The sequence below is a fragment of the Scatophagus argus genome, chromosome 1 (genome assembly GCF_020382885.2).
Source record: "Scatophagus argus isolate fScaArg1 chromosome 1, fScaArg1.pri, whole genome shotgun sequence".
Taxonomy (NCBI): domain Eukaryota; kingdom Metazoa; phylum Chordata; class Actinopteri; family Scatophagidae; genus Scatophagus; species Scatophagus argus.
Genome location: NC_058493.1, coordinates 2,069,694 through 2,093,916, shown reverse-complemented (window position 1 = coordinate 2,093,916; position 24,223 = coordinate 2,069,694). Strand labels below are relative to the sequence as shown.

Below are 24,223 nucleotides of genomic sequence, written 5' to 3'. Positions count from 1 at the left end.
AACGCCAAAGCCCTGTAGGCCTTTAGGTACAGTACATAAGGTATGTTCATGTGTATGACATACTGTTGTTAATGTACTGTGTGGTATACAAATAACTAGTTATTAAAGGGTTGGTTCACCCAAATAAACAAAAAGAGATTAAAAAAAATCAGAATGTTCAAAAAAATGAAGTGAAAGGTTATTCTTGACCTTGGAAAGAGTGGTTTAACGACATAAAAGTTAAACCTGGAATGCAGGGCTTTAGTCATACAAACAAATGCTCATTACATTCAAGATCCTGCCAAATGATTTCACACAGTGCTGATTAAACCAGTTTGTGAGATAAATATCTCCGTATTTTGCAGTATGCCAGAGTAGTTTTAGTCTGTAATACTGTAATAATTTCTGCTTCAAAAAAAAGTATTTAAGGAAAAGTAGAAAAAAAATAAAATATAATATGTATTTTTTTTAAAGTAAAAGGTAGCTGCCTGCCTACTGTAGACTCACATACAATTTTATACTCCTATCAGCAAAATTACTAACACAAAAAGTGAACGAATAAAACCCATTATACTGTGGCAAGAAAAGTGTCTTATATTTTCTTATTTTGATCTCTTTAAAAGGCTAAACTCACTTGCTACATCAACCTTAGCCATTTGGCACAGGTTAACAGTTATAAACAGTATTCAACTGCAGTGTCAAAGGAATATACTACTATCAGTTTATGAAGGTTGAAGGACACTAATCCCTGCATCGAATTCATTTCCCAGGATGAGACAGAGAGCTTTGACAGGGTGAGAGGGAGACACAGCTGGTGTTTTTCTCCACTGAAATGAAAAGTTGGACCAGGTCATTTAAGGACTCTCAGTTCTATAGCCAAGTTATCAAGAAAACTTCAGTTTCAATTATAAATAAAAAAGGATAAAAGGATAAAACCTGATCAGCACAAACTGAGGTTTACTACTTTATTTTTATCTTTTAATTCAACACACAAACCCTGTCAGAGAAGTTATTGGTATGCATGGTATACATACAGGCACTCATATGAGAAACCTTAAGTATTTCTCTTTGTCTCAAGCCTCTTAGTCCACAATATGACGTGTTATATCAGATATCTGATATCTAGGTGAGCCAGAGTGTCTCTATTTCCCAGATACAAGTTTGCACATGTGATATTTGGAACATAGCACATCTTCAAGGTCTTTCTAATCATGACTACCAGATAGCCAGCATCAACCCCCACACATCTGGTCATAAGGCCTTGTGTTACCCGACAACGACAAGGCAGAGACCACTCATTTACTACACTATATTGACAAAGGTATTGACACACAACTCTTTATTATTGAATTTCTTATATATTACATCATATATGACATGCATAAATCAGGATGATATAAGAAATTCAAGTGCATACAAAAAAAGAAAACTAAACTGGAGAAGAATAGTTCTGCTCCTGTAGCTGCTGTTAGAAAGAGGCACTAAAGGGACAAATGTAGACAATGAAGATGTATTGCAAGTAATTGCAAACAAAATCAATGTTAACTTAATTGTCATTGTTAGCAACCTCAAAGGATGAAAAAGTGGTGCTACATCCAATCAAATGTTCCAACCAGATACAAACATTAGACTTAAACGACCTTGATCAGAATTGCTTCAGCTAACAAGTCATTCATCATGACAATTAAATTTTATACACTCATTCCAATTCATGTCTCAAAGGGTGTGTTTCTGTACTGCAGTCATCTACAGATCTATTCTGAAGCAACCTCAGAGACCAATGCATCTCTCTTAAATTTAAAGGGGACATAATACGCTACTTTTCAAGTTAATTTTTTTAAGGCACTATTAGCAAATGTTCATGCTTTAATGATCACAATAGACATTATTTTTCTCTTATGTTCCACTGCTGCAGCACCTCACCCTTTGTATGAAACTGTCTGTTTGATTCTGGGTGAAACAGTTACATTTTTCTGCACTGGTCACTAGTCACTGTTTGTATCTTGTAATGGTTGCCAGTAAAATTCTTTCTCGTTTTCCAAGTTAGGATGTTAAATGACCCAGCTTTATGTGACCCTTCTAAATGCATGTTTCCCACCTGTTTCACATGTTTAAACAGCATACTTACATCAAGCCATTGTAACAGAAGACCATATCCCCTGACTACTAAATTTTCTCATTTTGTTCAGCATTTGCTAATTTTGAAATTGTTTTAATGGAGCCATTGATGATGATGATTTCTAATATCTCTACTTGTAATGCTGTTTGAGTCTTTTATCATTTTTAACTCCATTGGTGCAAAGTATGCCAAAGTATATTGTTGAGTGTTCCATCAGATGGTTGCTTCATGACTCCATTGTCCAGCTCCATTGTCTCTCCCACCCAGAAAAAAGGCAGGTGAGCAGCGCGAACACACCACAGCAGCTCTGTTCAAAAGATCATTGCTGCCTTATAGTCAGATATTATCGTGTTCTCACTTGTGATTAGAGTTGTGAAGAAACCAGATGTAATGCTTTTACGTCTTTACTTCTCTTGGTTTATTTTCATGGTATAATTTTTCCTGACTCATCTGTGTTGGTGATTTTATGATGAAGTTCAGACACAGTTCATTTTGTGGTTGGATTAAGAAAGAACTTCAAGCAAAGTAAACAGCCGGTTCAGCAGTTTTACTCACAGCTGTCAATAACTCAAAAATGCTCACTCAGCTTAGCTGCTGATGAAGAACTTTTTATTGTATGATATGTGTAGGGTTTTGCCTGTGGATTTTATTTTATGTCTGCAATGATTATTGTTGCTGTTGTTGTACACCGGAAGAGGTAGAAACATGGGTGAGTCCACTCATCACAAATTAAGAGTTCATTTGTGGTCTGTTGAAATAAAAGCAGCACAGTCTAGCCAAGAAGGCCAAACAAGACAAGGCAAGTATAGTGACTCTAAGTGAACTTCAGTAGTAAGTAACATTAAAGAAACTTATGTAACTGTAACCTAATATAATATTTTTACACACGCAAAACAAATTTAAATATGCTGTAAATAACAACTTTGGTCTATTCTGTGTGCCACTGAAGTTACTTTGGATACCGAGTAAGTAAGTATAATTGTGGTGCATATGACTCCAGGATGAACATCCTGAGCTTCTGTAATGGATTGTTGTGGATTATATGGCTTTAGATGATTATTTGGTTTCAGATGGAAAAAAAGGATAGCACAATAATATAATATTAGATTAGCTCTGGTGTTTGTCAGCTGTGCATTGATCTTGCGATAAGTACTCTTAGCTTTCACAGCTTGAAATGACAGTTGTTTATTAAACTTTAGGTAAAGCAAGGTGTAACATTGCATTTCTATATTACAGCATCAATGCAAAAAATTATTTTAACATGATGAAGAAACATGTAGAAAACTGGAGTGAGTTGGCTTTGGAGAGAGAGGTGGTGGGCCTTCTTTTGGCTGTGCCTAAAATGTGTCTTGCTGTGCTAAAGTTTAAGTTATAAATCTGTGTGTAAAACTGTAATATTTATTCAGATTTGTTCATTTTATAAACAATTTTTCATTTTCAGATAGTTTAGTATTTGTATGTAGATCAGCATCTTTATTAGTGAGTACCTAAAATTGTACACAGTTTGTTCATTGTGTCCATTTTGAATCTTATTTCTCTATGAAGATTACATTGCATATTGTAAAATGGGTTCAAACATAAGTATTGGAATCATTTTTATTATTAATTTAAAAATATAATTTATTTTTACAGGCAAATAACATAAAAGTCCTTATTCCCTCTCTTGATGGTGATTTTGATGATGATAATGATGAAAGATAGATCTTTAAAAGGCATTCAAATTGAGCTTTTTTTTTATTCCATTTTCTGATGTAACGTCTTATCATTTTTTCATTATCAATTCATATCATGATATATGAAAATATATATTATTTCAGCATTCATTTAGAGATTCTGCTATACTCTTTAACATATTCCTGTCAGGATTTCCTTCATAAGCTGCGGTCTCCAAACTAGTAAAATGTAACTGTAAAGTCTGTATAGGCACATAGAAAATCAGTGCATGATCTGTAAACCGAGACTACACATTTATTCATGAAACATTTCTTTCTCAGCTGATCTCAAGGAGTTCCGGAGGTTCCTGCCTTAACTTAGCCATACTTAACCAACAGAAAAGCAGCAGGAGCTCTGACTGGCCAGAGCTATGGATATATATATATATCCAGACCATACTCAGTGCAGATGTTCCTGTATACTATACCAGCTACTTGGTTATAGTGTTCCCTGTACGCTGCTCCTACCGTCATTTTACGCCCTGCTGTTATTATGTGCTGAATTATCTCAGGGTCATCTTTGTACCGCCTGCACCTGTGGTCCTTTCTGGTGTGGTCGAGCCCAGCCTCTATTATTCTTGTAAGAAAAAGAATCAGCTTTGTTGGCAGTATATATATTTTTACATACACAGACAGAATTTTTCCTCTGCATTTAACCCATCCTTGGTTGAACACACATGCAACATCCAGCAAATTACATGCAGTGAAACACACAGCAGCAGTAGGCTACCACTGTCAGGCCTGGGAAGCAAACTGGGGTGTTAAGTGCCTTGCTCAAAGGCTAAATGGGGTGGGGGGGTATTTTCTCATTAATCACTCCACCACACCCAAATTTTTCCTGGACATCTGGTGAGGGAATCGAACCGACGACCCTCCGATCACAAGCGCTTTGCATATCAGCCACTTCTATCTGCTGGTGATACATGCCGTGCAGGGACTTGTCCCTCTATGATGGTATGTCCTCTTCCTCCTCATCTTTGCCAGGTTTCTGCTGCCTGACAGTAGCTCTGACACTCAGTAGTCCTCGGCCTCCCTCGTTCCATTTAGTGCACAGTCTCAGTATGCTGGACTTGAGCCTCTATCTCCTCTTTTGACTAATTTATTATGCCAGCAGGGTATCTGATGACTGGCAGGGCATATATGTTGATGGCCCAGACCTTGTTCTTAACATTCTTCTCAGGACCTGCCTCACTCTGTGTAGGTATTTGACAGCAGACTTCCTTGCAGTTTCCTCATGGTTTCGATTTGCCTGCGGGATCCCAAGGTACTTGTAACTGTCCTGTCCTGTAATGTTGCTTTCTGGCAGCTCAGTCCCCTCCGTTCTGACTCCGTTCTGATCATCTTCCCTTTCTCTGTTACCAACTGACACTTATCTTGTGACCACTTATCTAGTCTGAATGATATTCCAGTGTCATTGCTGTAGATCCTGGTGATGTGGATCAGTGAGTCACTGTCTTGCTCGCTCTTAGTGTACAGCTTGATGTCATCCATGTAAAGGAGGTGGCTGATGGTTGTCCCACTTCAGAACCAGTATCCGGTATGATCTGGCTGAGGGGGTTCAGGCCTATGCAGAACAGCAATGGGGATAGTGCATCACCTTGGTATATGCTGCACTTGATGGTAACTTGTACAACTGGCTTTGAGTTGGTTTCTAGAGTTATCTTCCACAGCCCCATTGATTTCTTTATGAAGGCTCTCAAAGTCATGTTGATGTTGTACATTTCCAGGCAGTCCAGTACCTATGTGTATGGCATTGAGTTGTACACTTCCTTGTAGTCAATCCAGGCGGTGCACAGGTTGGTCTCATGTGTGGTCTCATGTGTGGATCCATGTGCCTATTTATCTTAGCTGCTATGATGCCTCACAGAAGCTTCCATGTTTTGCATTGGCAGGTTATTGGCCAGTAGTTGAATGGAATTGCACCCTTCTGAGGATCTTTCATAATGAAGACTGTCATTCTTGGGGTTAGTCCCATCCATCAGCAGCTGGTTCATTTATGCTGCTAGGTGCTCATGGAGTGCAGTTAGCATTTTTTAGGCAGTAGTCGTGGATCATGTCAGGACCTGGAGCTGTCCAGCTCTTCATGCCTGAAACTCTTTGTTGGATATCTGCTATTGTGATGGTTACTGGGTCTTTTTCTTGGAGATTGCTGTCGTCTGCATTTTGATCATCAAGCCACTGAGCATTAATATTATGCAATGCCTCCTTCACCCATATGTTCTCCATGTACTCTTCAGTCTCAGCTTTGGGTGGATCTGTTCTTATGTTATTGCCCTGCCACTGGGAGTATACTTTGGATGGTTCAGTGCTGAACATCTTGTTTAGTCTCCTAGTTTCTGCTTCTCATATGTATCCTTCCAGGCAGGCAGCCAGAGCTGTGAGGTTTTGTTTGGCAGTCTCCTGTGCTTCAGGTTTAGACTTCATTGGCAGCCCTTTCTTCATCACACCTCTCTATAGTTCTGAAAGCCTACTCACTTCTCTCCATTTTGCCCTGATCTTATCCTCCAGCCTCCTGTTCCATGAAGGAGTTCTCCTTGCTCCTTGTTATGGTATCTGTAGTGCTGCATTCACATCTTCTAGCAGACTTTCAGAAGGTACTTGTCACTGTTACTTAGCCATGGAATCGGACCACAGGGGTGCCAGGTGTCCAACTTTTTCATTATCTTTATTTTTGGGTTAGCCCTTGTGTTCAGGGACTCTGTATCTGGTTTTGGGGCTTGGTACCCTAATTTTGGAGTGGGAGATGATGATAACCCCCCTCCGACCTGGCATCCTGACTCCCCCTTGCCATAGCATCCTTGTTGTACGTCATCGATCTCTGGTTGTGATAGCAGTTGCTGTTTATGAATGTTGGAACATTGTGTTATTAGTTGCTTCTTTGTTAGCGCAGATGTTGCATCCATATATCCCAGAGCCTCTGGATGTATCTTCTCTCTCTGGGATTGCTTGTGTAGTAGTATTTCAACAGTTCCCTATTCATCACCACAAATGCTTTGTTCCAGTAGCCCATTTGTCATCAGGTTGCCCTGGTCCCCCAACGCCTGAAACAGACCTTGCTGACCAAGGCGACGTCTGAGCCAGTGTGACCCTTATTTGTTCGGTTTTGCTCATGCCTGAAGTCGGCCAATAGTATTAAAGGTTCGCAATCAGAGGTGTTTTACATATATATGTGTGTGTATATATACTTTATTTATATATATGATGTATATCATAACATAAAAAAAGAAAAAAAGGCGATTGAGCTCAGTGTACCTTTTTCAAACACTCAAGAAGTCAAGAATAAACCTTGATGCTCAGTATGCTCAGCAGTATACAACTGCAACCCAATGCTAGTTTCACTAAACTAAACACGTAAACATGGATAGTTTATTATTAGTATTAATAGAACTGAGTTGGTAGGGAATCATTTCTTTCGGTGACAGCTGGGCTACAGACAAATACCTCCAAACACGCTCGAGAGCCAAACAGTCGTCACTCACGAAGAAAACAGAAACCAGCTGATAGCACGTCACCACCAATCTTTGTTACTCCTCTGGGAAATCTACTTGATAATTCAGGTCCCTGGCCAGTCAGTGCTATTGACGGATCCATTAGGTGGCAGGGAGATGAGGGTAATGCACCACACACACCAGAGAGCAATGAATTGAAACCCTGTTGGGCAGACTGGACAGTTACACACAGTGTCTCAGTGTTACCCTGACAATAACAGACACAAACCAAATGGGTTTATCAGTCACTCTTACTGTTGAGTGAGCAATCCAATAACCCTGTGTGCTATTTTATCTCCATTTAGGTAGTTGGGGAGCTCAGAAAGTTACAGAGTGGACAAGGATTGAAACAAATCAGATCAGCAGAGAATTCATTGAAAGACTAGATCCAATCATCTTATTAATTTACTGGAGAGTTTCTGATGTTCTGACATGTTTTTTTAACATTTCTTTCATTTATTTCTACCTCCTGATTTCAAAGCATTTCCCATTTTATCTTTCAACTGCCTAAAGAAAACTTGTATAAACTTTTGCTTTTAATAAAAGCTGACAGGTTGGTCTGTGTCTAGTGTATAATACTATGAATACCTGGGTTCGCCCTGTTATCTTTCCCTGCCTCAAACAAGATTTTGTTCTGATTTTTGAATGTCAGTGGAAAGTAGTGAACCAAAAAGAAGGCGTTGTTCATTGACTGTAAAGGAGCAAATTTTCATCCTGATGCCTATTTACAGTTGTGCCTACACACACACACACTTACCTAAACATGACTAAGTAGCAATGTTCTTGCTATTTGTCAAGGTGATGAAGGCTTCTAAAGGTTACGGCACTTAAAGCATGTATAAGGTTTCTTTTGCTCAAAAAGTACATGAATGTTTTCCATCAGTTCTTGTGCATGGGGGATTGCTATAAAGCCACAGTTTTTTAAAACAGAGGTTGGTCATGTCCATACTGAAGGTCAACCTATGACTTGAACCAGCTTTTCCAAAAATGTAAATAAAAACACTATGCAGCCATCTGAAAACAGTTTTCAGAAGTGTTCCTAAGCCCATGTAGTAATATTCTTTGTACATTATCGTTTCATCTAAAGAATAAACTGAAATAGTCGTCAAATATTCCACCTTTGTGGGAAACAGACATCATCTCAGTTTTTGGGTACACTGACTGAAAAATTACACCTTAGCACTGTTTTAAAGTTACTGCGATTTAGCTGATAATCTATCAGTGGATTTTTGTGTTGCTTCAGAAGAATAAGATAAGACTTAGCAACTCATCTCAGTGGCTTGGTGACTGCATTAACGATCAGTAAGGTTTGTGTGACAATGCACAGACACTTAGACTTCCCAAATTCCAAGAAAAGTTGACGTGTTCCTGAGTCCATGTGATATAATTTCTGTAATCATATGTTTCACAAAGTGGTGAACCTCGTTTCATCCTTGCTTGCAAATGATCGAGCCTTTTGAGGATGTCCCTTTCATACCCAATCATGATACTATGATTTATTTTTAGGTTTTCAACAGTGGTGAGTGATTGTTTGCTTATTTGCTCTCTCTTGCAGTGTGTCCAGATAAGGAGCCAGGCCTGCAGCCATGGATGCCAGGACACAGCGAAGACCACCGTGTTACAATCGGTTATGGCAGAAAGGTCCTCCTCACAACTTCAGCTACGGTCCACTCCATTGAGATTCTCAACGGAGGTAAGCTAGACAGATCTCTCTTATATTAAGTTAGTTTTTTTATTCTTTGTAGCCTGACATATCTCACAATGAAACAGAATTTGTGTGGGGTATATTTCTGAAGGGGATTTAAAGAAAGTCCTGTAAATATGAAAGGGTTTGTGTACCCATCTTTGTTGACTTATAAAACTCTATACTGAAAGATATGAAGTAGTAGAGAGGGGCTAAACCAAAATCATCTGGAAACACAGACAGAAGAGTGCAATGATTGTCACCTTAAATCACATTTGATTGGATATATGATCCACCAGAGTTACTATGACATTTCACAAGAACGGGAAGACAAAAGAAATTTGAAATATAATAACACTCCAAAAATATTTTCCCATGTATTTAACATGGGGATAAGTAAGGAATTAACAAAGGAACACAGGATTATTAAGGATATAACTATTATAAAATACTGAAATTAAAATTAATGCAGTCATTGTTGTTCAATGAGTAATATTATTTAATAGAAAATGGAATGACAGCAATCAAAGATGCACATAGAGAAGATGATAGTTGGTATTCAACAACTATGCATCACTTCACTACTGAACTGGAATCATTGGATTGCACACAGATCGTTGGCCAACTACATCTGGTGTGTATGTGTGTGTGTGTGTGTGTGTGTGTGTGTGTGTGTGTGTGTGTGTGTGTGTGCGTGTGTAGCCTGAGCCCAAGGCCATAAATGGTAGGAAGACAGGAGGTGTCTGAGGGCACTGGGGCATGAAAGACCTGCCAGGAGACTTCATCACCCCCAACACACATGCACACACACACACACACACACACACACATACACGCATATCACCACCTCTGTCTCTGCCTCTTTCTCTGTAGGAAAGCTGGTGATTGCTGACACCAACCGGCCCATATTGCTTCGAATGAAACACATTCTGATTGGGAACAATGGGGAGCTGCACATCGGAAGCTCAGATTGTCCTTATAAAGGCAACCTCACCATCTCCCTGTTTGGAAGGTACGAGTTAGCATCTGATTGTGTATTTTAAAGAAGTGACAGTCATCACAACAATAACACAGGTTGTAGGCAAATTAATCAAATAAATATGCAAATAGTGTGATGTTATGAACCTCTCTCAGATGATCAATGTAATGTAACTTTTTGTTTTAAAAGAGGAGAATAGTAAAATGAATGTGTCTATCAAGCATGTATCTTAAAGGATACTGTTTTCTATTTACCTGATGCCATCAAATTTCAAGATAAGACAAAAATCAACAATGAACTGATCTTGAAAACAACATTTTCTTAGCTGCAATACATTCCAAACTAAAATGTATTACCTAGAAAGAAGATGAAAATAAAAACTCACCAGGTGGTGAGTCAATCTTCTCAAGATTCAAGATAGTTTATTGTCAATTCCATGTATAAACATGCAGAGACGACATACAGTATTCTGGATCGGTTTAACAGCAAACACAATACTAATAAAATAAAACAACAATAGCAATACAATAAATGGTTCATAAGACAATGAAATAAAATAAGATAATGAAATGGACCTAAAAATGATGGCATACCTTGAGAGGTGTATTGCACTGACTGTAAACAGCAGTGGCAACAGAAATTCAAAGGTAAAGTGCACAGCAGCAGTAACGTGCATGTTTAGTGTCCCGTGTTCATAATGCAGTAAGGTTTAGGGGTGCATGGTTTATCACTCTCACAGCATCCGGAAAGAAGCTGTTACAGACTCTGGTGGTTTTAGCCCGGGTGTTACGTATCCTTCTGCCTGATGGGAGTGGAACAAACACGCCATGATCTGGGTGTGGAGCATCTCTCATGATGCAGGATGCTTTCTTAATGCAACTGCTGGTAAATGACCCTGATGGTGGGGAGGCTGCAGCCGATGATTCTCTGGGCTGATTTCGCCCGTCCACTGCAGTGTCTTCTTGTCTGTAACCAAGCTGCCATGCCGCTTGGTGATGCAGGAGGTGAGGTTGTTCTCCACAGCAACTTAGCAACAACAATATAGTAAGGCAGGTGCAAAGCAATAAAAAACTAATTTTTCTGGCTAAGATAGATGCCTACCATTAAAGTCATTCCCAACGATGTAAAATCAAAGATGGGCCAGATGGCTTCCCTGCTCACTGACTGGAGTGATGCTCAGCTCGCTGATGCCAACAGTCTTATGTTAAGTTTCAATCAGTCAATCGCGTCATTTTTAAAGTAATGAAAAGTTGAGATTGTTTGATATGTCTTTGTTTTGACAACTTGACATTAACCGAGACAACAACGAGTTTATTTTGACATCTTGTCTGATTAATATTTTAATATTCTGTGCAATCATCCTCTCTTAAAAACAAGTCATTTCCATGTCACTGCTGTGTATCATAATAGACCTCAAATTCAAAGACACATTGATTAATTTATTCACTGAATATCAAAGCAACCCTTTCCATGAATGGGAATCTTTTGACTTAAGCACTTGCCTTCATTTACTTGTAAATGTGTTTTTACATCAAAGCGTGGCAAATAAAATAACTGAAATGATTTACAGATAATAACAACTGTCTGCAACATTAGTTTAAACAATAACAATAACAACACATAACATGGTGTAACAGCAGCAGTGCAAAATTTGTCATGAGGACGAAACATTTAGAATCAATTTTAGCTGACTGCTACTAACAGAAAGATGTTCTGCATGTTGCTAATGATTCCCAACAAATGCATTATTTATCACAAAATGAGCAATGTTTTTTAAAACTTACGATCAACAACCATTCTGGGAAATATTTCAGGCTTTTTAGAATATTAAACTACATATTTGTTGTCGTTTAAGGATGGCAATGTTGGCTAGTTGTGAAATTTTCGACAGAAATCCACGGTGCCCAGAGAATGAATCCTACTGACTGTGATCCCCTGACTTTTCCCATATTGCCATTTTTAGCTTGTAGGAAATGTTTTGATTATTGGATGTCTTTTGATGAAATTTGGAATGCCTAGATGATAAGCAGTGGTAATCTGCTCACTCGTTTTCTAGTGGCACCATCAGGTCAACATTTGTGCTTTAAAGTGAAAAGTCACTTAACAATCACTGAAATTTGGTGAACACAACTAATCCTCTCTCACTGTCCTTAGATTGGATGATGGTGATCAGGAACATAGCTACTTTGGAAGGAAGTATATTGGTGTGGGGACAGGAGGGACGCTAGAAATCCATGGGGAAAAGAAGCTGTCATGGACGTTCCTCAACAAGACTTTAAACCCTGGAGAGAGCAACCAAAACAACTACCTGTTCCAGAGAAGCTGGGGGAACCGAGGCATCATTATCCACATCATTGACCCCAAGACTGGAGAGGTGCTGCACGATGACAGGTAAGGATCCCCTCGAAGCGGAGGCTGCATCTCAGCTGTTGTACAATCATGAGACTCTTAATTAAAGCTGAAATGATGTAGTGTTTGACATCTCATAAGCTGCATAACCTCAGGGTTGCAATGAAGGAGACAAATATGCTCCTAATGGCTCCTGCACTGTATCATACAAGGATATTAAATTAAGAAATCAATGCCATCATTTGTGTGCTTCATGATTCATGATCCATTATGTTTTTATTCCAAATAGATGTCAGATAAATTGATATGCAGTTTTTATTGTGGTAAATAGATTATTGGGTAATTTTTAGAGTGGAAGGCAGGGCATTGGATGGCATCCAGACTCCTCTAATTGACTGCCATTAGACAGATATTTGGAAGAAACACTTTATAAATGATTATCACAAAACAGTTATTTATATGTAGACTAAATCAACTGCAGTGAATGATTGGAGCAATTAAACAATGAATACAGTGGATAAACAGCAAATATCGCTTTACAGTGGGATAGTGTTTGATTCCTTGGAGGCATTATGTTTTCGGGATGTTCGTCCCTTTGTTGTGAATGCAATATCCCAGGTACCCTTTCTTTTCAAATTTGGCACGAACTAATTTGATTTTAATGGTCAAAGGTCACACACACACACACACACCATCACATCACTGGGAGCCTTTGGTACTTTGTGTGATTGGTATAATTATGTCTACCATAACTGAGCATCAGAAGGGCAGATTGTGAGCACATTTCACATTTGGTCAGATACTGATTTGGTGGTACTGATCTCGAGTGACCTTGAGACTCTGCTGATTGTATTGATCTTCTCCACTGCTGGGTTGAAGATGTGAGAGAAACATCCATAGTTTCGAATTTAGATCTTCTTTGCAGTAACATCCATATTTGAATTCTTGTAAGCCTCCACAAACTCGATGGTTTGGATGAAACTGAGCTTCAGGTGGTTGTCGTTGTGACACGTGACAAAGCTGTCTATCAGTCGCCACATGTATGAGTCTGAAAACTACAACTCATTACATAGCAAAGCAAAGACAGCAAAGACAGGTTAACTTATCTTGTCATCTCAAGAAATCTGACATTTGATAATGAGATTAATTATCAAAAGAAAATGACTTTTTAAGTTTCATATGCATACACAATGACATACAGTCACTGCTCCAATAACTTAAGTTTGGAAGGTCTAGACCTGCTCTAATTGGAAAGTGTCATGAGATAACTTTTGTTGTGAATTGGCGCTATATAAATAAACTTAACTGAACTGAATTGAATTAGATGGCGATTATTTTTTGGTTCTTTTTAGAGTGAGACACTTTAAAATCTTTTGCTTTCTTGTGATAACAGGTTGATTATCTCATTATCTGAAGATAACAATATTTGTTTTCTTGTTCAAGATAACAATGATAATATGATTAGAAAATGAACTTTGTTACCTCGAGGTGATGCAATAATTTACTTGAAGTAACAGCATCAAAAAAATAATTACAGTTGATTTGCGCATGCATACTTGTGATCATGAATGGTTATCGTTGCTTCTGTTGTTCATAAAAGGTATAGACACTCAAAACACTCGAAATTCTGTGGTATTGTGTCTATTAAAGTCCAGTTGAAATTCTCCTACTTTTAACTTTATTGTTAAAGTATCAATTTTTATCAGGGAAAGAATAAAAAAAAGGTATTTGGAGAGACTTTAGAAATGATCAGTTAGTGTCAAGCTTGTGAGTGGATGGCCTGGGGTATGATCATGAATATGAAAAGCTTTCATGAAACTTAAAAAAACCAAACTTCTACAGGCATATTTTGCTGTGTATTAATAATTCTCCCTTGTGGTAATGTGTTGATTCTTTCAGAAGTATGCAGGCATATAATTTACAAAATAGATCTTCATGCTTTTACAGAAAGAAACCACCGGTTTAATTTCAGTAGGACTTTAAGCAGCCAGTATTTTCTTATCTTTCTTCTGTAGAGAACAACGAGGCATCATTTGGAAACTCAGTGTTTTGTGTTGCTTTACATTTTTTTCCACAAAAACTGTGTTTTCTAAACCTGATAAATACATTTGAGCATTATCAGTGCATATTTTAATTGTTGTTATACCTGCAGTGCTTTATTTTTGTGGAAATGTTCCCTTTTTTTAATTTGAATCTTTTGGTCATCTAAAATTTTGATTTGGAAAGGTTTTATTAGTTTGTTTTATGAATTTGTTGTGGTGCACCACTTAGATGAAAAGAGGGTAGGACACATTATATTTAATTGTTTATCAAATAAAATATGGAATTAATTATTTTGTGATTGATTTTATCTTTTATGCCATTTATTAAATTTAGTACTTTTATTGCACTGAGAATACACTTGAAGTGATTGCCTTTTTTCTGAAGTTAATTCTATTAATTTAATTTGGTTCCTCTAAACATTACCATTGTGTTTCATATCTTTTGTGAAACATTTAATGAAATGAGCCACACAAGTAAAATTGCAAGGAAAAAAGGAAAGAAATACTAAACATCATCCGTTCTTGACTTGGATGAATTATTTAATTATATGAATAATTTAAATAATTCTATCAATATTTATCTGTTTTCACCATTAAAGGCTGCATTATCAGAGCGTTCCAGTCCTGTTTTCCACTGAAGTTTGCTGTCCTTGTTGGGAGGAGCACCTGATTCAGCTGCGTAATGCTGCAGAAACTCCTTTCACAAATAAACTCGTCTTGCTCTCTGTTATTATAATCCCATATTTAAGATATAAATTTACGTAAGTAGAAAAGAGGATTTTGTCATGGCAAGTATGATTTCTTGAAATAAATGCAGAGTGGCTTCATTTCTGCCCCATCTCTATTTTTGGGGTGACTCAAAGACACACAATGATGACTTTGCTTCTTTCCACTGTTCCTGTTTTAACTTCCCTTTACTGCTACAGGTTTGACACATACCGAAGTAAGGATGAGAGTCGTCGCCTTGCAAAGTATGTGGATGGTGTGGAGGCGGGGCTCATACTGGCCATGGTGGTCAATGATGAGGGCTCCAACAACTTGGAGGATTCAGCCAAGAGGAGCATCTCCAGGCTAGGCAGCCAGCACATCAGCAATCTGGGCTTTCGGTGAGCTCCTGAAATATTGTTTTTGAAATTAATTGACACAATTTGTGACAGAAATTGACATTTAGATTTTCTGAAGCAAAGTCAAAACTAATATAAATGAAATGGAAAAATATTAATGGATAAATCAATTATGACAGTATTAATAATAATAACACACAACTTAGCATGACAGTTTTTCCTACACAAACTCTGTAAAATGTCTGGATTTTGCAGCTTGCAGCACTGGAGCATTGTTTTTATTGATTACTGTGAATTAATGAGAAAGTGTTACTACTTCAAGTGAGTCACAGTGTCTTTCTCTAATTAATTACTGCAGCTTTTTGGGACCCCTTGATGTTTAATAATTTTCAATAAATTAGCTCCAATGGAACACTTCTAAAAATAGATACACTCACTATGCCCCCTTTTTACACCTGTACTACCTATTCCAATTCAGTTCAAATTGTCAGAAATGTATAACTTCAGTTATGTTTATTACCAAAGTCATGGTCAGGTGATGTGCTTGTCTGAATTACATTGGAAGGTGTTTCTCTTTTGTCCGCTGTACATGAGCTATACAGACTATAATGCAGTTCATTGACACCAGCTATGACTTCAGCAATAAAATATGCAATTGAAATAGCTCCCCTATGATTTGTCAACAAAAGCCGAAGACAATACAGACACCATAAAATTAGTAGTATAGCCCAGTGCTTGTACTGAATTCCATTAAATTATACAAGCATATGTAATAAAGTGGTCAGTGAGTGTGTGTAGTCTAGAAAAACACATTTCAGATGTGGAGCTAAATCCACATATGATTAATAGTTTATGAATAAGAACGATTTAACTTTATTTTATGTTAGTTAGAATAAAAGAAAGGGAAATTATAAGCCAGGACCAAGATGTAACATCTGAATCAAGAACAAATAAGTGAAAGTCAATCCTCATCATGCTTTAGGTATATCTATCTTTTATTATATATATTGCCTTCCCAATTAACAGACAGAATCACTTTGTCATAACTCACTTGACATAACTTTGTTCATATGCAACATTTTTGGTCTGAATGAAACAAGATAAGATCAGGGAAAGATTTGCAATGTCAGTCAAATACAATCTTTCCCTTAATTAACCAAGTGCTGAAAACTTAAACATGACCATGAAAAGTTTAATAATACAGTAATGACTTCAGACAGATATCATATTGTAAAATCAAATAAAATGATACAAAACACATTTTATATCATTTTACATTTTACTTATATTTTCAGTATCGACATTTTAACACTTTAATTAATATGAATTTCCTCATTATATTAATACAAAATGTGGTAACATTTTATGTGATTATGCTATGTTAAACATAATCATATATATCATATAAACAGAAATCTATGCTTTGTTATATGATGACAAGTAGCCAAGGTTTAGCAGTTAGTTTTTATTTACATATTTACAAGTAAACATGGGTAGGCAGCCGGGGCATGCTCTGTTCTCCTCTCATTTTCTCCTCCTCCTCCTCAGTCATCTCTTCCTCTCCTCTCCTTTACTTTTCTCTCCTAATCATTCCTAAAATATTTTCATAACACTTCTGATCACAATTAACAGTGATCAAACTGACTAGACAGGCTTCTGCTGTGTTGCAGCAACAAATCGCTCACAGAATTGCAGTAATACCATGAATGGTAGTAATATGACAATTTATTCAGTTTAATTATAATGATTACATTTGCTAATGATTTTAATTGCGACAGCAGTTTTTTGACAATTTTATAGCTATATATTGGTAGCTGGACATATTGAGCATATTCATAACTTGGAAAGGACATTCCCCCTCAGTATATATTACAATTTCTGCCTTGGTATGTACCTGGCAGCCGAGATGTAGACACACACACACACACACAAAGCAAGGTCTTGATATACTTACAAAGGAGGATATATCTCATTTAATATGCGTGTGTGCCCTCTCTCTCTCTCACACACACACACTTGTTATGGAATGGTGTTGAGGCTAATCCTGTTGTGTTTGCTTTAGTGGTGCTGTATCTCACTCTGCAGAAAGTGTTCAGGGGAAAAGGCTTGGCCTGTCAGAGTGTGAGTGTGTGTGTCTGTGTGTGTGTGTGTGCATGTGCGTGTGTGCATGTGTTACTATGTCAGGAATGCATGGGAAATGGAAACCAAATCATACCATAACAAAACCCCTGGAGATGTGTCGGAGTTACTGACATAAGGGCTATCGGAGGGGATACAAATGCCTTCATTTGTACGCTAACACATTCCCCAAACAAGACTGAACTGTGCTGCTGTTTTTCAGAAAAAACAATGCTGAACTGTTTGTTAAGGCAATTTTTCTTTGTAAAGCACAAGCTTGTGTGAATATTTTCTTCTGTGCAGAACTAGTCATCTACAGTATCACAGGTCTTGTGGGCTGGGAGAAGATACTGGCAAATCTTGGCAGTGGAGGCCCTGTGGTTAACCTCCAAGCCATGTGGTGTTATGAAATTTAATGCCGCTGAGGAGACCACAGGAAACACTGAGAGGATTTCATAAACGGCATGAGGACAGAGTGTGCGAGTTAACACTCCCTTTCCCAATTTGCGTGTTGCTCCATGGTTGTGAATGCTGTGGAGGACACGGTAAATGGATGGGAGTGATGGCGATGCGGCAGAGGGATTCCTGCCTAATGACTCTTGTCGCCTTCTCTCCTCACACTGTTGCCAACAGGCCAACACTGGTGTCTTCAGGAGAGAGAGGATGGATAATTTGTAGTGCATCCAGAGACATTTTAATAAGTTGGAATTTATGAGTCAGTGTAGATGCTGTAATACGGTCTTAGTCATGTAATTTACATATGCTTACTGCAGCTACCCCAGCGGTGCTGGTGGCAGCATAGAGGAATTTTCCAACAAATCTCTGGTGCTGCCTTTTAAAGTTCAGTGGAATTAATTCAAACCCAAGAAACATCTACAGATGTACTAAAGTTGTGTGATATTCTTTGGGTAAAATGTCACATGAGTTATTTGGGATTTTTTTGGTCTACTTTACTTACAATCTCATTATACATTTTTGTTGTAATGGTGTGAACAGCAACATTTTACTGAGTCACTGTACAGAATTACAAAAGTGAATCAGAAGCAATTAACAATTACTGATCAGTGTCAGTCACGTCACCTCTGCGACTTCAATGACTGCTGAGAGTTGAAGTTTTCTGCGGTCAGGCTAGCCATGCTGGACGCATGCTTGGGCAATACCCCATAAATTGCAAGTTTAAGTTTAAGCAATCTAAATCCAGAATTATTTGAATCCATGTTTACTTGCTTGTGGTCTTCCTCCCGTTTGCTGGCACACTGCTGCCACCTATAGGTCAGTACAGTTGTGTTGAACCATTGGCAGGAATCTGTGTTGAGTCACCTGCTTGCTTGTTCCACCTCACCTGAAGCGTTTTGTACTTGTCAGATATACTGATTATCTTATCTTATTATTTTCAATTATTCATGTTATTACCAGTGACGGCTGGTATAAATGGGCTAGTGGGGCTAATCCCTCCCTACGTTATGGAATAAAGATGATAAAGTTATTGTCTAAATAACACACAAAAGATTTTTATACGTTTAAGATTTTAGTGAAACCTAAAGTGGAAACAGCACCAAATCGTTTAAAGAATAACAAAGCATATCTCTAAATAGGCTAATTTTATGCAGCGCAAGCGCATCAAATCTGCTCTTACTTATTTTCCGGGTGTAAATGATTGACGGTTATCATGTCCCGCCCTCTTCATTTACTGACCATTTGGGCTGACTTGATGTAGCCCACAGGCCGATCGGTTCTGACCAATCAGCAGCGAGCTGGCGCCGGTTAAATGATTGACAGGTGTCATTTGTGATTTGGGCTGACTTCATTTAGCCCAAACCGCTGTAAGAAGGAGAAGAAGACGAAGAAGAAAAGAAGACGAAGAAGAAAAGAAGACGAAAAATGGCGGGCGCTAACATGAATGAGGTGGATTATCTTCTAAATAATCCGTTTTCTTCAATGTCTTATGAAGAAAAAAATTGTCAAAACGGTGCGTATGTGTGCAAGTATATAAGTATACGTAATACGTATATAAATATATATATATATATATATTGAGAGAGAGAGAGAGAATGAGAATGTTACTTTTACTTTAACTTGCAATTCTATGGCTATAATTTATTTGTCAGCACACCCGATCAGTTTCAGCACCAGCCGCCACTGCTATTTAATAAGTAAAATACGGGTCTGTCGCTTCAGTGCTGCTGTTGATTGATGTCAGTGCGGGTTTGCTCCACTACCTGTTGCTGTGCAGTGCCTGCCGCATGATGCGCAATACCTACCTCAAAGTGCAGCATCGTCATTCACGGCCTCTATAAGTAGCCCATTTATTGTTGTTTGTGATGCCCTTGTATATGCTCGCCTCTTTCCTTTGCTCTTACAATGCTTGTTCACTCGACACTTTCACCTTGCACCTTTGTGGCCTTGTTGTCTAATTTTGTTGTGCAGGCAACTGTTCAATGAAGGTCTTGAATCTTGAATCTTCTGGTATAATGTACTGCATTCTAATGGAATCAAGTCATTGTTGTATTATTTATTACACGTGCAATTTTCTTTTTTTTCCCATGCAATATCAAAGTATAAACAGTCAACACATTACTTTAGAGCAGTGAACAGACAGTTTCACTGGAGTTACCTAGTTGGTGTCCATTATCAGGACACGAGACAGATGTTATGGCGATGGAGTATACTCTCTTGTTGCCAGCACATTTTCATATCACACCAATTGAGAATAACTGTTTCACACAAGAGTGTTGTTTCTCAGCTCAGACAGCAGGTATACCCAAGCTCTTCATGTACATCTCCCCAACACCAGTGTCAGACCTCTCCAACTGTTACTCCGTTTGCATACGTTCACACACATTCACAGATACGTGGTGACATCTTGGACACATGCACAGAACTTCCTCTGTTCCTTGCTGACAGCCAGTGCATCACTACCTGTATGATGCATACCCATTCTCCCCACTTGTGGCTGCCAGCTGCTCACTCTTTACATGCATCCTACATCTATGTGTGTGAACTTTCACCTGCTGTTCTGCCGATTCTATTCATATGTCCTCTTCTCTTTTGTTTCTGGTTTTATCTTTTATTCAGTACATGTATCTCTCTCTCTCTCTCTCTCTCTCTCTCTCTGTCTGTCTGTCTTGTTCCTGTCCCTTTCCCCTCCTCATTTCTCTGTTCCTATATCAAATCTATCACTGGTTTTCTCTTTCCCCTGCTTCATCTCACCTCTCTCTTTTTTTTTTTTTTTCTCTACAGGCATCCGTGGACTTTTATAGCGACAAAAGGTGACATTTCATCTGTTGTGGAGGATCACGCTGTCTATCAAGGTAGAAATTAACAGAAAATTTTTGGTAGCAACCTGATCTTTTATGCGTAGTAGAAAAGCATGGTGAAAGTGGTCTGTGTGTGTGTGTTGTCAGGGACCAAGGCCTCCTCAGAGGCCCTGAGCTCTCGTGTTTTTCAGTCAAGATATGGGGAACATTTCACAATCACCACCAGCAGCCAGTGGGTACAAGGTAAGTCATGTTACACACACAAACATACACCTCAGAGTTTGTTGTACTGCATGTGGGTATCCTCTATTTTGTTTATAGGGGCAGATGTGAGGCATTCCGCCTCAACACGTGCTGTATTTATCAAACCATTTTCTGTGATAGTGATGAACTCCATAGTAAATACAGTATATAGAAAAACACCTCTTTATTATTGAGTTCAGGTGTGGTATGGGGTTGTTTTTCAGGGGTTGGGCTCAGCCTCTTACTTCCAGTGAAGGGAAATCTTAACGCTTCAGCATACCAAGACATTTTGCACAATGCTATGCTTCTAACTTTGTGGTGACAGTTTGGGGAAGGCCCAGCCAACCCACTCTTGCTCCACTCTTGTATCATGTTGACCCACCTGTAAAGCCTGAGGAATCAAATTAAAAAATTTTATTTAGTGATTTATTTCTTTATTTTGAATGGTAACATTTTTTTAATCAAGCTCAGTGATTATATAAACACCTTTACTGAACGGAATATATTGAAATTAAATTCCAGTTTTGGCACTAATAGAACATAATCATGCAGCAGCTGTTTCATTCTGACATCAAGCTCAGAGCAGGAAGCTAACTGCAGGACATATAAGCTTTGTTACATTGAGTTCAGAATTAATTTTGTCTTTCTTATAGTAGAGTGTGATATTTTCAAGCGGTGGTGCATGGGTTGTCTACTATCTTATTTTATTTTGAAATGTCCCTCCAGATTGTTACTATCCATCGGCTTTTTAGATGTCGATCATTTGGGAAGCAGTGAAATGATAAATTATTGGTCAAATTCCTATGTTTACAACTTACAACCTGGAACACAGCAGTATGACACAACATCCCAGATATTTGACCTTCAGAAAGTGAATGCGATGTAAGAGGAAAATAGCCACTGTGTGAATTTGGTCTATTGATGTTTGTCTTGCATAGCAAAGTATGATGAGATCAGTGTTAGTAGCAAGAATATGAATACATATTTTCTGCCTGTCAGTATGGCAGATGTTAGAGGTTGTTATTCAGCTGTTATTCACACACACACACACACACACACACATCATGAATCAGAGCTGACCAGCCTTGGTGGTATTATCACCACATCATCTCATCAATACGTCTGCCTCACACCTAGCTGTCTGTGATGCTGCTGTTATTGACCCCTCCTTTTTTAGTTCAAAGACTCCAATTACATACTTTTCATCTCAGTCAGATAGAAGGTCTTTTAATGAAACTACAACACTCCAGCATGCAGACATGGACACGTGCACACATGAAGATATATACACATTCTCAGGCTGCCTGAGAATGTCTGATCACAGGTCTGGCAGCCTTTTTCACTCCGTGTTGGGCTTCAAATTGAAATTCAAGCCCACAGTCACATGCACATCCCCACTGTGGCAGCCAAACAGAGACCATAATGGGAGGAGAGAGCCCTTCAATTACTCTGCTACAAATGCTCTCTGACAACCTAAATGGACTGGAAGTCAAAGCCTTGATGTAGATTAGTCTAATATCTGCAGCTTGGCTGTCTGACCACTGAACTGGGAGCGGCTGGTATGTGTGTGTCTTCCACAGAGGCAGAGTGGACAGAGTGGTTTGACAGGGATGATGAGAGGGGATCTGGAGACTGGGAGAAACTGTCTGATCTGCACGAAGCCTATCCAGACCGATTGTGTAGCAGTCCACTGGACATCCAGGTAAATCTCTCCTCACGTCGCCAAACACAAATGCATGCGTGTGTGTGCATGTATGTCTGATCGCAAATACAGTCACCACACCACAGTGATGAGAGCTGCTGATGCTGGCAGCTGGGTCTTATTATATTCTTCTGAAGCAACATGGAAATCCAGTGATAGGTTATCAGCAAATATTCTAAAACTTTAATGTGGCGCTGAGACATAATTTTCATGAGTCAATTTACCCACATAGCCTCCAGCTCCCTCTGTTTAAATGTTTGATAGCCTGAGGTGATGTCTGTTTCCTGCAAACTGCAAGGGTGAAATATATCTACAGACTGTTACGGTTTCATCTTGAGATGAAACAATTTTCAATCTACTAATTACATGCCCGTGGCATTCTGAAATTAAACGTCAGCTGTTTGTAGGCCTAAGTCTCAGCACTGTTCACAAGCCCACACTCAAAAGAATACTCCAACATTTTCAGAGAACGTTCATGTTTGTTGTCTTATCCTGGTTCAGATTACAGAACTGATGACACTGTGCATCCACAAAGCAATTTCTGTTCCATGCCATGCCTTCCTCCCAGAGATTTATGATGACTCCATGCCACAAAGACGTATAGAGAAATAAAAAGTTTATTTTTGAAATGTTTTTTTTTTTTCTGGCAGACATGCTTGTCCAGCAATGCAATGCAGCTTCTAGATCTACTGTAAGGGAGGGACTGGAGAAAGTATTTGTTTTGCAAGTCATGCGAATCTCCAGACCAACTGCACGTCCACTAGTGTCTCCTGAGGGACACTAGTGAATTTCCCAGTCAGCTGATAATTTGTTTTTTATCTTTTTTCAAGTTCATTCAACTCCTGGTCTGCATCATGTCATCAGCAACACATACCGTAGTGTATGTTAAGTATGTTTACATGCATGTTCTCTGGTGTGTTCATATTCATTACTAAGGTTAATGATTGTTAGGGTGTCTTGTCTCTCCTCAACAAATGATGGAACAGGAATGGATAGTTATGTTTCTGCACTGAGGTACAAGTATGCTGAGGTGCACACATTATAATTAAAGAAATGTAGAAGTGTGACAGCTTAATAGCTCCACATTAAGAAAATATAACCTGCTTCACAGCCCTCTTCTGGTGGTTTTCTATAATAGTGTCATATTGTATTTTGTGTAGTATCCATTGAGGATGTCAGAATTGTTACATGTGTTGTAGCAAGGAGGTCTGGGTGGGACTTTTGTTTGTCCCCCAAGCTGTCAGTTATTGGCAGACATATAGAGGTGTTGTTCAGCTGCAAAATTGGGCTGCAACAAACAATTTTCTCAATTAATTGATCAGTTGTTTGATTTATAAAATGTCAGACATCCTGAAATATCTTTTTTTTTTTTTTCTTTTGTCCACAACCTGAAGAGATACAATTTACTGTCACAGAAGAGTAAAGAAACAAGAAAATATTTACTGTTAAAAAATTCTCTTCTTCCAACTATCAGAATAACTTAACTT

At 38.4% G+C, this 24,223-nt stretch overlaps 1 protein-coding gene across 4 annotated transcripts in view; it reads left to right on the top strand.

The window, feature by feature from the left end:
- Positions 1–24,223, top strand: part of LOC124058912 (cell migration inducing hyaluronidase 1) — a 157,745-nt gene that overhangs the window by 72,219 nt on the left and 61,303 nt on the right. For 3 of the 4 annotated variants that reach the window (XM_046388653.1, XM_046388576.1, XM_046388742.1), the window contains exons 3-9: positions 8,854–8,991; positions 9,856–9,994; positions 12,116–12,352; positions 15,279–15,458; positions 20,775–20,845; positions 20,939–21,034; positions 22,615–22,736. In XM_046388653.1, the coding sequence (XP_046244609.1) occupies positions 8,854–8,991; positions 9,856–9,994; positions 12,116–12,352; positions 15,279–15,458; positions 20,775–20,845; positions 20,939–21,034; positions 22,615–22,736 (983 nt within the window). Of the gene's footprint in view, positions 1–8,853; positions 8,992–9,855; positions 9,995–12,115; positions 12,353–15,278; positions 15,459–19,249; positions 19,440–20,774; positions 20,846–20,938; positions 21,035–22,614; positions 22,737–24,223 lie in introns of those variants that run through there. The other variant, XM_046388830.1, reaches the window with a different exon arrangement.